We start from the raw sequence: 17,167 nt of genomic DNA, 5'->3' as shown, positions 1-17,167 counted from the left end.
GTCCTGTGCTGACTAGTCAGACTCAGCAGTTGCCCCTCCCTCAAACACAGACATGCAAACCTCAAGTTCAGGTCACAGTGAAAAATCATCCGCTGACACTAGCAATTCTATGACAGGAGGGGCTCATGGCAGATGGTCAGTATGTTGTGTTCATGCAGTTTGCAGGGCTGTGACAATGGGTGACTACACACGTGTCTTGGTTACAGTAAATCACCAGAGAAAAACTGGTGGGTGGTAGGCATGTGACTACAGATGGGGCTCACACACTATGAACTGTAGACTTTGCAGCAAATGGCAAGACCAGGGCAAAGTCCATTTTGTCAATCTCCGTACATCACACACACCAGTATAAAAGTCCATTTGAGGGCATCAGTATTCTTTTTTTTTTTTTTTCCTCAGACAGGGTTTCTCTGTGTAGCCTTGGCTGTCCTGGAACTCACTGTGTAGACCAGGCTAGCCTTGAACTCAGAGATCCACCTGCCTTTGCCTCCTGAATGCTGGAATTAAAGGCATGTGCTACCACCGCCCAGCTAAGGGCATCTCTATTCTATAAGGTAATTTTAAATACACACACAGAAGAAAGAGATAGAGGGATGGTGGTGGTAGAGAGTAAAACCAATCTTAAAAATAAAAAGAACTACTCCTTTTCCCTCCAAATTAAATCTGTTACTGTTTGTTTATTTTTTGGAGGCAGGATTTCAGGTAGTCTAGGTTGGCTTTGAACTTAGGCAGTTGAGGTTGACTCTGAACTGTGTCTTTTCCATTTTCAGAGTTCTAGCATATCAGGTGTGTGCCACCACACATAAGTTTTTTTTTTTTATCTTAATACTTTTTAAAGAATTTAATAGACAATTCATGAATCTAATTACTTTTTATTTTTCCCTATAAATTTATGTTTCTGAAAGTCCCATAAGAGTCATACCATGGGCTAATGTCATTTTAAAACAGAATTTAAATTCTTAAATTTTTTTTCTCCTTTTTATTTTAGGTGTTTGGGTGTTTTGCCTGCATGTAAGTGCACTGAACATGTGCCTGGTGCCTGTAGAGGCCAGAAGAGGTTTTAGATACTTGGAACTGAATTATTGATGGCTGTGAGCTGTCATAGGGTGCTGGGAAGAGAATCTTTGTCCTGTACAAGAGCAGCCAGCTCTGAAGTGCTGAGTCATCTCTCCAACCCTGGTGCTTAAATTCTTATTTCCAATACTGAATAGTTCATTGTCTGAATGCCATCTAAATCCATTCATTCTCTATTCATATTTTTTTCAGGTTCTGAGTCTGGTGGATCTTGCAAGTTTCTGCTTTCAAGTTTATCTTGTTTCTGACTTTTTGCTAACATTGTTAAACAGTTTTAAGAAAAAGTTTTCACTTCTTATAGGTTTCCTTTAGTGACATAAGCCAAAAGAAAAAAGGACTCACATTGTATTACATTTTTATTGTTTGTGGTGAAGTTGGTGTGAACAAGTCTAGAAAATAAAAAAATGGAGCAGCATGGCTATTGTGTGGTAACCGAACAGAATGACTTAGATGTGTATCTGAGTTTGAAGATTGTACCTGCAGCACCCTTCAGTGCAGAAACCATGTTGTGTTCCAAAGAAAACAGCAACACTAAGGAACGGCCTCCACCCAGCCAGCATATGCTCAAGACAGGAGCAGGAAGCAGCTGATCAGGATGAGCAATGGGTTGCTCACCATGCTGACAGAGGAAGGCAAAGGCTAGACAGAGGCGGATTCATGGCCAGTGTTAATAAAAGATTGTTTTTTTCTTCTTTACACACCTTGTATATCTTAAAACGACCTCCTTTGGAGATCTGAACTTGGGGTTGCAAAGTGGGAATATTATATCACTGCTACATAAAGTCAAATTGCACTTGTAGAGAAAATGAAGCTTACAGATAATGTGAGTTTGGAAATGTCTTCCAACAGAAACAAAGGCTACCTAAGGCACTGTTATGCTCAAGAAAAATGTAATTATTACATAAAGAAGTTCAAGTAATGAAACTGACATAAAAAACTAAACTATACAGCATAATGCAAAACTTTTACTTATATTAATTTAAAAAAATACTGCAATGTCATGGAAGAAGACATACTTATCTCTCCCAAAAAACCTTCAGGGAAGCGTCTAATACTCTTATGTTTTTATACAAATATTATCCAGGTAACAGACATATAAATAACCACTTGTAAACTGACTTTCCTCTCAAAAAAGACTCACTTATAGGCTTTTATTTTGAAGGAAATTTGAAGATGGTGTTCTGGAAACCACAGGAACTTCTGGGTAAGGCTGAAGTCCCATTTGCTTGTTATCTTTCAACTTCTGGACTATAACTTTGGCAAATTCTTCTCCTTGGATGTCAGTGGTGTCTAGTAGCTGTCTGACTTTTGAGGTCCTTGTAGGTTTGGTGCTAATGAGCTCATAGTCCTCCTTCATGATCAGATCCCGGGACAGAAGGGCATCCAGTGACTGGTTAAGGCAGGCTTCGGTCATTTGGCTCACAATGTCCTCCCTCTTGCTCTGGATCCACTGCTGGGCTATACCGGGTTGCAGGTGCTCTGTAGAAGGGCAAAGCACGGACAATTTGCAAAGCTGAGGACAGACACGAGCAACCAGTATAATTCTGCAACGAGGATAATTCTGCGTAAAATTGAGTAAGCACAACAGACATTTCTGCATGACTGTGCCAGTATAAACAGTGTTTTTTTGAAAATGCTTACATTTTCAGGAACTGTTCAGAGACTTACATTTTATCTCCCATTCACCTTCCTGAAAGAATACTATATTTTTTATATTCTATGTCGTAGGGTAAAATGACTTTAATTTTTGTTTCGTTTCAAATACAAAGGATACCTGCATATCTGATGAAAAAAAATAGCTTCACCTTTACTAACATAGTAAGTAATGCTTCCTCTTAATACTCCTTCCTAGTTAGAGACTTCTGGAGTACACCAGGCCCTATTAAGACATATCCGCACTAGGTTGGAAACACTTTCCTAGTAAATGTTTACTGGGGTAGGGAATGAAAACTAACAAAACTTATTATATGGTGACTCCACGCAGTGTGTACTTGTAAGGTAAATACCAGCATTTGCAGTGTATCTCACAGCATACACTTACCTGAACTCTTCTCAACCAGGAGTGGATTTATTATAGCCAGAGAGCACAGCGTGGGTCTGTGGTTACAGATGGCTGCCCTTTGTGATGCAGAAACGGTGCCATCCCAGCTATGGTTTCCAGGACAGTGATGCAGCTTCAGCGAAGAGCAGTCTGGTGCTCCTCCTACAGAACATGTCGTTAGGGGCAGAGTAGTCATTAGATATTCCTATCAGTAAAGTATCAGCGGTGGGTCACCCAGAAGGTAGGCTCCAATAGCTCAGGTTTTTCACTGTCATTGAAGCTACTTCAGAAATCCAATTCTGAAAATATGTTAACTATTTTTTTTACGTTTTATTTTTTATTTTTTTTGTGTGTGTCTGTCTGTGAAGGTCAGAGGACAACCTGAAGGAGCCAGCTCTCTTCCTACCATGTGAGTCCTGATGATCAAATTCAGGTTGCAGGCTTAGCTGAATGCATTTTACCCACAGAATCATCGTGCCAGCTCTGCGAACATTTTTTAGAGTAATAAGCATTTATACTGAACAGTTATTATTACTATTAGTGCTTGATTGCTCTATGCTTATTAAAAATAATAAAATTTCCCTTCTTCTCCTAGTCTGGTACTTCCCTGTGAATTCTTCCTTTTCCAGTTTAAATGTGTCTTACGTATGTCTGTCAGATACACAGACGTTTAAGTGTAAAACATCTGTATCTGACGTGTTTTCAACTTTCTCCTCTAGAAAACAATTGCAGTGCTTCAACTGTTTATCTCCCCCTTTAGTTCATGTAATTATTTTTCTGACATTATTAAACACACTGTCTCTTCAACATCCTGCACATCACCCCAGTAGAAACGAAAAACAACACAAAGATTAAAATCGTGATTGTCATCCATCCGAGCTCTAACCCACTTCAGGTCTTGGTTCTGGCAGCCACGGTGCTTTCCCAGCGTAACTTACTTAGCTTTACCTGTTCTCTCTGGGTCCTCAAGTGAGAAGCCAAGGCACCCGGGAGTCATCTAATTGCTCACACCATCCTCCTCACTTTCACTCTTAATTCTCCTTCACGCTCCAAGTCTCCTTTTCAGGGCAAAGTAGCTTCTACAGGGCTGGCGTGATGGCTCAGTGGGTCACAGCACTGGCCTCACCGGGATTGGATTCCCAGACTCCACAGTGGAAGGGGAAATGCCTCCCCAAAGCTGTCACCTGACCTCTACATGTGCTCCGTGACATGCACGGCTCTCTCTACGCTGCTCTGCCACCACACACACATACAAACAATAAATAAAAATAAATTTCAAAATGTTGTATGTATGCCAGGATGAGCCTTCTCAAAGCAAGAATTCTTATTTTATACCCTTCTTCAAGAATCACCATCTACTGAACTTAAGAGCCCAAATTAGGTTAGCTGAATGCAGGTATTCTTTTTCTTAAAAAAAAAAGGTATAAGTGAATAGACATAAATGAATATATATCTATGCATTGTACATGCTTGGTGCTTATGGAGGCCAGAATAGGGTAGCAGATCCTCTAGAACTGGAGTTGTGACCATTCTAAGATATTGTGTGGGTGTGGGGAATCGAACCTAAGTCCTCTGGAAGAGCAATAAGTGCTCTCTGCCACTGAGCCATCTCTCGAGCCCCTGGGCATTCTTGGTATGATTGTGATCCTTATTATTTTTTTTTATCTCTTCTTATTCACTCTATTGACCAGACCAACTAAATTACCCACTGTTATTTGTTTCCCTGCTTCTGGACTCATATTCTTCTGTCATAACTAGAGGTCAGTCTCTAGGCAGAAATAGTCTGCATGTTGACACTGCACGGCAGAGTGACATGAAAGTATTCATCAGAAAGCCTGGCTTTAATCAAGTCTTGGATCTGCTAGCTACTTGCTGTGTGATCCAGAGTTCAGACTCTGTAAAACAAGGACTAGCTCCCTCACACAGCTATTAAAAGTGCTTTGTAAAGAATGTGTCTTGTGCCCTGTAGTTATATAAGTATGTATCCTTCTTAAAATATAGTTACTATGGTAACTAAGAAACATTTCTCTTTTTTCTTGAGATTAAGAAAAAAACCCTTTCCATCATGATCACCGAGTGCTTTTAATATAAATGTATTTGCTCACCATTCCACTGTTATCTTCACATGTATAGGCTTGTTACTTAAAAAAGTAAATGGAGCATGAATGCAAATGAAAAATGTGTTCCATGCACACCACTGTTGGCTAATGCTTTGACCTTGAAAGAAAGTGGAAAAGTTGTGTAACCAAACTGATTGGGAAACTGGCATACCAGATAAAACATCTTGGTCTTGAGGAGCTGACAGAGACCTCGAGGTTCCAGGAGAACCAGTGTTTCTGGAGAGCAGAGAGGATCCACATGATTCCTGAGGTAAACAGAGGACCGACAGGTTGAGGAGAGCTGTATACATACGAGTTTGTGAAAGGCATCATCTTTAAAGTTACATAGCTGTAGCTTCTAAACTGTATGTGCCTTTGGCTTATTAAAAACAAAGATGCAGAACCACCATAAATTATCGTTTACAGAATCAAAGAAATAACATAGAAAACCATCACAAATACACATGACTTCTTTTTCACCTCCATCTCTATTAGGGATTAAACCCAGGGCCTCACACATGCTGAGTGAGTGCTCTACCACTGAACTATATCCCCAACCTCTAAATTTAATTTCATTTTCAACTCAAGTGGAAGGGATGAGGCAACAGTTACGTACTGGAAACAGCTATACACCCTACATGATTCAGCAGATCTGTTCAGTGGCTATAATGGTGAATCAGAAACTTGTAGTTATCTACTGGTTTAGAGCAAATGCTTGTTCTTTCAACCCGAAGGGATGGAAAATCCATGGATATCTTCACTCCCAGCTCTGTCATGGAATTGCTAATTGCCCTTCAACAATGCATTGAAACACTCTGGCTTTCAGGTTTCATCAAAAATTAGCATATACTCAAGGATCAGGTTAGATAATTAATATAAAAGTGATTTTGAAACTATGTATTGGGGCCAGTGAGGTGTTTCAGAGGGTAAAGGTGCTTCTGCCAAGTGGGTGGCCTCAACTTGATCCTTGGGAACCACAGAGCAAAGGAGAATGATTTCTGCAAGTTATCCTTTGATACACATACACACATGTGCACACACTATATAAGCAAATGTAAGACCCATGTGTTGTGCTTTCATGCTCTTTTGAATGCACTCTTATTTTTATGAATCTGTAAAGTGGACATATGATCTTAAAATGATTCATAAAATGATCAACTAAAGAAATACCTCTTGGGGAGCAACAGAAATTTCTCTTATTACTATGAGGTAGAAGGGTGGTGAAATTATCACCGATGGTTTACCTGTACACCACCCTAGAGCATCACGAGAGGACAGAGCTGAGTGGGATTTCAGGTTAGAGATTGTCATGACTACCTAACCAATTATAAATGCTCCCTGGACTTTAGCTTCCCATCTATAAGAAAGGGGGTTAGACTAAATGATTTTTTAAATACACTTCTAGCATTAAATAACATATATATTTGTACCTCTTGTGGAGGATGGTTTGCAGGTATGTTCAGTGATAAATCTGTTTTCTTATCACAGAAGTGAACAGTACTTGAAGCACTCTGTATCTGGAATGAACACACACACACACGTATGCTTTAATTGGATGTGACTTAGAAATTACAGAAGTAAATTACAATCTACTTGTTTTCTGTTTACACAAAAATCAATGGAGACAAAATCTAAATCATAACTTTTGAGAATACATAACTTAATTAGGTAGAGACAGTGTACAACAAGAAATGCTTAGAGAACAGACTTTTCATCCTGCCTCATACTAATTGGTTGATCTTGGTAAATATTCTCTCACAAGAGTCTTGCAGCTTCATCTTTAAAGTAATACCTACAAACATGATTGTTTAAAGATTGAGATAATTTTGCTGTGTGTTCTATCTATCCATAATTGTTATTAAGCAAAAATATACTTCAAGTACTATGCTCTAAGTCCTATTACTATTTGTACTGTACTGGTAAGAACCCACGGTTGGGATGATGTAAAGGTGGTGCTGTGTTACTATGGCATGGGGGTCATGATCATTTTAGAGCCCCAGGATATGTAACTATCTGACCCCTGCGTGTATATAATGCATTTGGGTCACGGTCATCACTCCATCCCCTCTCTTAAGCCCCTCCTGCTCCCTTTTGAACTCTACTTCTCATCTCGTCCCCTGTCCTAATTTCATGTCTTAAAAACTTCCCAAACAAACAAAAAGCCTATTGAGTTTAATTAGGGTTACCTGAATGTGCATGGGTGTGTGTGTGGGGGCGGTGAAACTTAACATCAAGTTTTCCTATTTATATATTAGAGAAAAGGATAGCTATTTTGTAGGGTTACTGTAAGGAGAATTAGAAGTAATACATGAAAAGGGCCCTACAATTACTTGCAGGTATTCAATAAAAGATAGCTGCCGAACAGGTGATTTGTTTATTTAAGCACTATAACTTTATACTAAAGTGATGGCTTAGACAAATTGTCATTACTACCAGGTCATTTGAAGACAGATTTGCCTCCACCCATTTGACAGAGAATATCCACTCTGTAGTCAGGGTCAGGCTGGCCTGAAATTTACTACGTAGACCACGCTGGTTTCAAACTCACAGGAACCCACTGGCCTCAGCTTCTGGAGTGCTGTGATTACAGGTGCAAACTACCACAGATGGCTAAGTCTACTTTTCCTCTCTGTAACAGAATACCGTCATTGTTCTTCAGAACTTTAGAAACTAGTGGGTTCTGCACCTGAGTCTCCACTGTCCAATTTACAACTTACTGCTCCATTCAGAGGAAAAGACTCATATCCACCTGTGTACATAATGGATCTCGTTTCTTACTCGTAAACCTAGTTCAGTAAGTGTGTGTGTGTCTGTATGTGTGTGAGACCATGTGACCTCGAGGACTTGGATCTTGCTACTGAACTTACAGAGATTCACCTGCCGTTGCCACCTGAGAGCTGGTATTAAAGACACGCACCACTACAGCTGACGCACATGGAATAGACACGCACCACTACAGCTGACGCACATGGAATAGACATGCACCACTACAGCTGACACACATGGAATAGACGTGCACTGACGCACATGGAATAGACACGCACCACTACAGCTGACGCACATGGAATAGACATGCACCACTACAGCTGACGCACATGGAATAGACATGCACCACTACAGCTGACGCACATGGAATAGACATGCACCACTACAGCTGACACACATGGAATAGACGTGCACTGACGCACATGGAATAGACACGCACCACTACAGCTGACGCACATGGAATAGACATGCACCACTACAGCTGACGCACATGGAATAGACATGCACCACTACAGCTGACGCACATGGAATAGACGTGCACTGACGCACATGGAATAGACACGCACCACTACAGCTGACGCACATGGAATAGACACGCACCACTACAGCTGACGCACATGGAATAGACATGCACCACTACAGCTGACGCACATGGAATAGACGTGCACTGACGCACATGGAATAGACATGCACCACTACAGCTGACACACATGGAATAGACATGCACCACTACAGCTGACGCACATGGAATAGACATGCACCACTACAGCTGACGCACATGGAATAGACGTGCACTGACGCACATGGAATAGACATGCACCACTACAGCTGACGCACATGGAATAGACATGCACCACTACAGCTGACGCACATGGAATAGACATGCACCACTACAGCTGACGCACATGGAATAGACATGCACCACTACAGCTGACGCACATGGAATAGACATGCACCACTACAGCTGACGCACATGGAATAGACATGCACCACTACAGCTGACGCACATGGAATAGACATGCACCACTACAGCTGACACACATGGAATAGACGTGCACTGACGCACATGGAATAGACACGCACCACTACAGCTGACGCACATGGAATAGACACGCACCACTGCAGCTGATGCACATGGAATAGACACGTACCACTGCAGCTGACGCACATGGAATTTTAGATGAATCTTCAAATTAGCCTGTGGTTATGTCTGTTCTATAAACTTTTCCTGACTTTTACTAAAACATTTAAAATGTATCATTTTATTAGTACTACCTTATTTTTAAATAACTAACGAGGTATGATAATTCAACTTGTTTATGGACTAGTGAATCATTTCCAAAGAAGAAATATAAGAAAGGTTTAAAGAAAACTTTTTTGGTTCAGTTTTTATTTTTCAAGATATAGAAAACATTTACTTGGAAACCTCCAATAAGTAAGATTTGGTTAAGAGAATTTAAAAATACAGACAATGCAAATAAAACAAGCCATTCTAAAGAGAGAAATATAATGTGTGTGTGTGTGTGTTTGTATAAGACAGGATCTCGCTATGTTGCTCATGTTTCAACTCTGCTGCCTCCACCTCTAGAGGGGCCGGGACTAGAGGCACATCCCCAGGCATGGCTTCGAAATTTCTATTCTACTGTTACTTTCACTGTTTATGTGGGGTGTTATGTAAGTTACTAACTTTTCTAGACTGCAATAATCTCACCGAAGGACACTAGAATTTCGAAAACCCCCAACCACAACTTCATGTGAAAATAATACTGTGACATAAAAACATTGACGACTCCATCGTGGGGTTACTAAACGATCTGAAAACACTTGACTTAGGAAGATGAACTTTTAAACAGTAAGTCGCAGTTTTAGGATCCTAGTGTTCAAACTGGAGACATGTCCAAGGCAATAGGCCTTTGTATTCCACTCTTTTCCTGTTTCTTCTTCCTTTTGTCTGGTGATCTACCACTCGACTATACCCCTAGATCCCCTCCCTCCTTTTAGTTTTTATTTTGAGACAGGTCTAGCTAACTTACCCATGCTGGCTTTGAGCTCACACCATAGCTCAGACACACCTTGAATCTGCAATCCTCCTCTCTTAGCCTACCCAAGTAGATGGGATTACAGGATGGTACCACCAGGTCCCTACTCATCTAGTTTTGCTTAGAAAGAGATGAGAAAAAGAGAAACTTTGTAAGGAGACAATAGGAAAAGAACAGATAAGACAAAAGGAAACAGTCTCAGAAGTTTGTATGGACATTAGTATCTCTGGAAAAGGCTGTACCCTAACCCAAAACAGGGGAGCTGGAGAAGTTATGAAAAGAATTCAAAGACTTCATTTTTAGATCCTCCTACAACTTGGATACTGATACTGCTATGATAAATCTTAAGTTTGATTATGAGTGGTTGTTTTCGTTTACATGCCAGTCTTGAAATGGAAGGTTATGTTAGTAGGTCCAGCAAACCAGGAGGGGAAAGCAAACTGCCAGTCAGTAAGGAGCTGGAGATCGTGCTTGCTCGTCGCCCAAAGTTTGGCTGGCTGGCAGTTTTATTATCAGATGTAAAGTGCAGTGTACTGAAACCTGGCGGTGCTAGCCTATGCTTTCTGTGCTCGAAGGGAGCTGCGGCTGCTGAGTAAATCCTCAGCGGTGCTACACTGATCACACAACGGCCCTCGGTCATTCACATGAACGTCTCTGACCGTTTAGTCTGCAACATGAAGTATTTGGGTGAGAAATAAAAACCAAATAATAGAAGTACAACAGGGAGTTCAAATATAACATGCTACTGTTTTACTTGACAATAAATCTCAGAAAAAGTCAAGTCCACTAAAGAAGAGCAAGAACTTAGCAGAAGTAATAGAGTCTAACACATGTCACATGCACCTGCAGTGAGTGACGTAGGGCGTCTGCTGTACACAGGGCCCTCAGTACACATCCTAAGTTCACATCTGACATGCCGAAAATTCTCACATTGTTAAATCTGAAGGTGGCCCATTTGAAGGAAAGGGAAATACCCTTCGGTGACCAAGGTAGTAACCATGGCCCTTGTAAATTCTCTCACCTCCAAACTCTAGCCTGTATCTGGGAAACTAAATTAAAACTTCATGAGTAACTTACAGCTGTTTACAATTCTAAGTTACAAAGTGTCAAAGGGAGATTTACCTTGGTTTTTTTTAGCTGGATAACAGCTTCAAGAAAAGTTATGTCTTCATATGTTCTCAGAACTGGTTCAAGTTCTATTAAGCATTCTAAATAAGAAAAACAAAACAAAACAAAAAAACCCAACAATTTTAAGTTCAGATTACTTCTAATAATTAAATTGAAATGTTAACATTCATCTCATAAGGCTTCATGCCAATCTTTCACTGAAGTGATGACATCCAGTTGTGTTAAGAATTCTTATTGCTGGCATAAACAGACCTGATGGTCAACAGAGTGGAGTCAGCAGCCTAAAAACGAACCACTACAATTCTGGTAAGCCGAGTTTCAAAAGAGGGCCTTACATTCTTCAAGGCAAGGACAGTCTTAAAATAAACTATACTGACATTTAGATAGGCACAGAAAAGCAGGTCATTTATACCCTTACCATACACCATACATAAAAATGAACTCAAAATAGATCATTCACTTAAATATCAATAGGAGAAAATGTTCAAAACCCAGTCAGGGAAATTTCTTAGATATGACATCAAAAATAAGATTCATAAAAACCTGACAACTGGACTATTCTAAATACAATTCTAAATACAAATTCTAAAAACAATTTTGAAAACTGTACTCTAGAGAAAAGTTACTCTTAAAACAAGAAAAGCAAAGCCACAGAACAGGCGTACGAGAGTGTATTTCAAGTTGCATATGTGCTAAGTGACTTGTATTTGGCATGCGTGCAGAATTCTTATAGGCTGGACCACCAAGAGAGCCCAATGGGTGGAAGTGCTTCCTGTGCAAGCCCGAATGCTTTAGTTTGATTCCCAGCACCATGATGGAGGGAAAGAACCAAGTCTGAATGTTGCCCATGATCACTGATGGGGTACGCTTGTACTCATACATATACATCACACACACACACACACACACACACACACACACACACACACACGTAGAGGGAGAGAGGGAGGGAGGGAAGGAGGGAGGGAGAGAAAGAGAAAGAAAAGTGTGTGTGTGGGAACAAGAACTGAAAACCCCGTAACAGAGAGAAGAATACATGTCAAAGTGTTAACTGTCCTCCTTGCCTGCACCTAATTAACTTCATATACATCAGCACCATTCTTCTGTTCTCACATCTCTATGGAAACGCATGTGGGGGTTGAAGAGATGCTCAGTGGTTAAGAGCACATACTGTTCTTGCATCCAGGTTTGGTTCCTAGAACCCACATCTGACACCTTACAACTGCCTGCAACTCCAGTTCCAGAGATGCAATGTTTTTGGCCTCAGTAGGCACTTGTACTCACATGTACATACCCCCACCCCCTGACACACACACACACACACACACACACAACACAATAACACAAAAAATCTTTCAAAAGAAGAAACTACATTTGAATGGGTTACCAATGATGCCAGTGTGAAAAAAATCTTTCATTCTTTTTTGAGATCAAGGGCTTGAATATTTATTACCCAAGTTGGCCTCAATCTCCTGAGTTTAAGATTCTCCTTCTTTAGCCTCACTACAAGTCAGCTGAAGTCTTGCTTACATGACTTGCAGTCAAACAGACATGACTGACTACTCCCTCCTTGAAACATTCCTTCTGGCTCCTTCCTTGACACGAGAGACTACACTATCCATTTCTTTCCTTTGCAGTCCATTTTCTTGTTCCTTTATGCAATTTCTAAGAATACCTCAGAGGTTTAATAAGGATATTTTATTCTTTGTTGTCAGGCTAAATTCTCTATTTAGGGTGATCTATCTAGTTTAAATTATTCATGAGTTATTGATGCTTGATTTTATATCATAAATCCTAGATTCTTTCTAGGATAAGAACATTTACATGTTATTATAGTAGTAACCATAATTATAATTCCTTCTACTTGTTGGTTACATGAATCATGCCTATATGACTGGGCATACACATCAGCAATATTTGAGGGTTTCATTACTTTAGATCAAGGCCAACATGTTATCATCTGTCTTTTTTACTGTAGCTTTTTAATGGGCTTAGATTGGTATCTCACTGTTTGTATTTCCTAGTGATGTGAAAAGCCCTTTTATATACTTTTTAGCCAATTGTATAGTTTCTTTGATGAAATTCTAATCTCCCACAATTTTTTAAAATTTTATTATTTGTCTTTTTATTGAATTAGTCAGAATTCTTTTTATTTCCAGACACAAGTCCTTTCAATAGATATATGATATAAAAATATGTTCCCACCACCTGCATCTTGTCATTGCGTGTTTTAGTGTTTACTTATTTTTCCAAGTATGTCTGTGTGTGATGTAAACATATTGTATACATGTTTGCATGTATGTGTGACTGCAAAGGCCATAAGTTTACACTCGTTATCTTCCATGATTGCTCTCCACTTTATATACCGAGGCTGGGCCTCTCATTTGAACCCAGAGCTCCACATTTTGGCTAGTCTCGTTAGTCAGCTTATTCTGGGGAACCGTATCTCCACCTCTCAAGTGCTGGGATCACAGGGAGGCTGCACACCTGCAGGGCACAGGGCATATATAACTTGGGTGTTGGGAATACAAATTGGTCCTCAGGCTAGTATGGAAGCAGATTTTCCTCTGCGCCAGCTCCATGGCCTGGTACTTTACGCTAGAGTACAAAGTTCTAATTTTTTTAAGTTCTATCTCCAAGTTTATTTATTTATTGAAAAATTTTTAGATCCTTTGGATTCAGTCTAAGAACTCTGCCTAACTAGGTCTTAAGATTTTCTTCTGTTTATAAATACTTAGAGATCTGTTCTGTTGGAGTCCATTTTTAGGTTTCCTAGTGGCTTTACTCAGCAGGTCTGCATAGAGAGGATGATTAAACAGCAGGCAGGTGTCTGAGCACTTGGCTGTGCTGGGGGGTGGGGTCCATTCCTTTAAATACCCTAGGGCAGAGACAATGGAGGGCCAATGGATTAGGATCCAGGCCCTCTTGAGGCTATCCTGTATTTTCTGTTTCTCTCCCCTTATCCTTCTAACTAATATTTCCTGCTGCTCCTACTCAAGAGTACTCTGGGAAAATGTGGGGGTGAGGGATGGGCCCCTACGTACTTCCTCTGAAATGTATCTTAATTCTGAGTAATTTTTCTCTGACCAGAATTATCACCTGAATTAAACAATTACTGAGGGAGTTTCCTAACTGCTTTTTTGTTCTTCTCTGGCCTCCCTTAGTCACTTCCCCATAGAGCAGTCACAAGTGATTTTGACCTAAACTTAAATTAGATCACATTGCTTCCAGACGAGACCATGAGAACGGCTCTTCACTGCGCCTGGAATGCAGGTCTGAGAGTGGCGGGCAGCTGCTGCCTCGCTCTCTAAGGCATCTTTACCATCATCTTGGTTCAGTACGCTCTAGCTACATGGGCTGTCTCTCCATTGCTTGAAAACACAAACATTTTCTTCTTCTGGTCTCAGGATCTTTCCTCTGGATGTTTTCCCTGCTGGAACTCATCTCTCCGGAGTCTGTGAATGACGGATGGGCTCTGCTTCAAGCGGCAAACTACAGCTCCAATGCCAGCTCCCGAAAGCCCCTCACCCTCTCTCCGTGTACCCCCACACTTGTGTTCTTACAGCATGATGACCTCACAATCTGTGTCTCATTTCTTTACTCATTTTCTCAGTGCTTTCTCCAGAAGAATGTTCAACTGAGATGTCACACTTACTCTCGGCTCCCTGTGCTTGTCCAGTGAGAGAGCACAAGGCAGGCGTTCCCTAAGTGAACAGATGTTACTCCTACCAAACAACTTCACTTTTCTGTTAGGAGTTCTCAAGTCTTTTCTAGAAGCAATTACTTATATGCAAATGCAACAAATAACAAGGGCAAAGTAATTTATATAACAGCTTCAAGATAGGCATAATTGCTCAAGGAATATTTTATTTATAGTATACTAACAATTTCTCTAACTCAAAGGTCCAGATTAAAATTGTTTACTCACTCAAGAAAGATGGTCTTTCATCTGGATTTTGTGCCCATCCGCTTTGTATTAGAGAGATCATGAGACCTCGATGAGGTATATTAAATGGCAAATTTTCCTCACTGGTATCAGGCCGATGTCCCTGTGACACACTATACATGATCTGCAAAGGATTGGTGACCTCTGTCAAAACAAATACATTTCATTAACTGGAAAGATATTACCAACACTAATCAAATAAAAATGAAGCGATCTTAGTATGTTAGACCATTTCATAACACCCTTTTCTGTAAGAGGACATATCTTCCAGCCAGTGCCAGACCCATGCAGCTCACACAGGATGTGAGAAGAGCTGAGCCAGGCAGAGCTCAGCTGAGCCTAGTACAGCCAACAAGGGACAGTAAGTAATAGTTACTACAAATGAGAGGTAAGTGTTATCTGCAAAACCACTGAAATGGTGAGGATATTCACTACATAACAAGTTGAACACTACAAACCTCAAAAAAAAAAAAAAGCCCCAATATTATCTGAGAATGACAAAGATTATTTTTCAATGTTTGTTGGCGTTTATAAAAGGAATAATAATTAAATTTTCACACAGTTTTATAGCTAGCGTGGGTCTTGAAAGTATTAATAAAGCCAGGTGTGATGGCACATGCTTTTAATCTTGGCACCCGGGAGGCAGAAGCAGGCAGATCTGTGAGTTGAAGGCCAGCCTGGTCTACATTCTACACAGAAGAGCTACGAAGTGAGAGCCTGTTTCAAAAAAAGGTAATCTCATTTTGCAAGGACTAAAAATGAGGACTTGAGATTCTGTGGTTTGACAACAAAGCGACTGGAATTTAGATTCTTCTGATCCATAAGTCAGGTATGTTCTTCCTAACTGATCATAATCTAGTGCGTTTTGTAGGTGCAGGAGATGCAGACCTGGTAAACCTCTGTTTTTACAGTGTTATTTGTATACAGAATGAATGGCAGGTACATTTAAAATGATGAGCTTAGAGAGTTCTGAACGTGTACCAACAACACGATATCTTCTGCAATAAGGAAATCAAGAGCATACGTACCTTCAAAAGGCTGTTTTCTTGATAACACTTCCCACATGATAATTGCAAAGCTGTTCAAGTTAAAAAGTTATATATCATAAGCAAACTTTGTACAATAAACTAGAGCAGAGCAGTATTAAAAATGAAACCATTTTGAAGATGATAATGTAATGAGATATTTTAAAAGGGATCACAATATATAGTCAGGATAGTGAATGGTCATGTATGTCTGAAATGAAATTACCTGTCTAAAAAAATTAATGAAAAAATATGAAGTTACTACAATAATGGCTTAGTGCTACATACCAAGATAAATATTTGTGATAACTTAAGTTACTCTGAACATCCAGATAAAATGTAACCTCTAATCTGATGTCCCTATTTTTCACACAAAAGAAAGAGCAACAAAAGAAGACTGTCTTCTTTTATTAATTTTCAGCACCATTTTACTGACTTTTTTTTCTGGTTTCAATACAATTTTTTCATAGTGCAAATATTTTGACAATAATTCCATTTCAGTTACAAATTACCTAGTTAAGCTAAATAGAGTTTATATTTGAAATAAATAAGTAGAAAATAGAAATTCTGCAGTATCTCCAAGCAAATTACATACTCAAAAAGGATACCTGAACTTGATTAGGTACCAGCACACTACCTTTGGGGTAAGTGAGGATTACAGAGAAAATCCTACCCAAACCAATGAAAACTATTTTCTCTTATTTTCTCCTTACAGAGCTTGAACATAAAAACATAATTCACAAAACAAATGATAAGTACATTGAAATTAGTCTGTTTTCAAATCCCTGATACTAATAAGGGAGAAAGTAAAAAACAAACAATAATCCAAGCCACCAGAAAAACAACGAACAGAACCACAGGAATTAGCAAGTACCTCTGAATTGTAACCTTAAATGAAAATGGCCTCAGCTTACTAATACAGAGGCAGAGTTGACTGGATTAAGAAACAAGTTCCTACTTTTTGTTGTCTCTAAGAATCATACCTTATTGGTAAAGATAAAACAATCTATCAAAAACTGAGTAGTTATTCTGATGATAGAGCCAACTTC

General features: G+C 39.7%; 1 protein-coding gene across 2 annotated transcripts in view; it reads right to left on the bottom strand.

The window, feature by feature from the left end:
- Window positions 1-856: 856 nt before the first annotated feature.
- Window positions 857-17,167, bottom strand: part of Ripk2 (receptor interacting serine/threonine kinase 2) — a 33,469-nt gene continuing 17,158 nt past the window's right edge. For both annotated transcript variants that reach the window (XM_028871629.2, XM_028871630.1), the window contains exons 5-11: window positions 16,122-16,171; window positions 15,076-15,237; window positions 11,142-11,227; window positions 6,645-6,731; window positions 5,387-5,480; window positions 3,116-3,277; window positions 857-2,553 (exon numbers count right to left, since the gene is read on the bottom strand). In XM_028871629.2, coding sequence (XP_028727462.1) covers window positions 2,216-2,553; window positions 3,116-3,277; window positions 5,387-5,480; window positions 6,645-6,731; window positions 11,142-11,227; window positions 15,076-15,237; window positions 16,122-16,171 — 979 coding nt within the window. In that variant the 3' untranslated portion in view covers window positions 857-2,215. The remainder of the gene's footprint in view (window positions 2,554-3,115; window positions 3,278-5,386; window positions 5,481-6,644; window positions 6,732-11,141; window positions 11,228-15,075; window positions 15,238-16,121; window positions 16,172-17,167) is intronic.

The sequence above is a fragment of the Peromyscus leucopus genome, chromosome 2 (assembly GCF_004664715.2).
Source record: "Peromyscus leucopus breed LL Stock chromosome 2, UCI_PerLeu_2.1, whole genome shotgun sequence".
Lineage (NCBI taxonomy): Eukaryota > Metazoa > Chordata > Mammalia > Rodentia > Cricetidae > Peromyscus > Peromyscus leucopus.
This window is presented reverse-complemented; position numbering and strand designations above follow the sequence as displayed.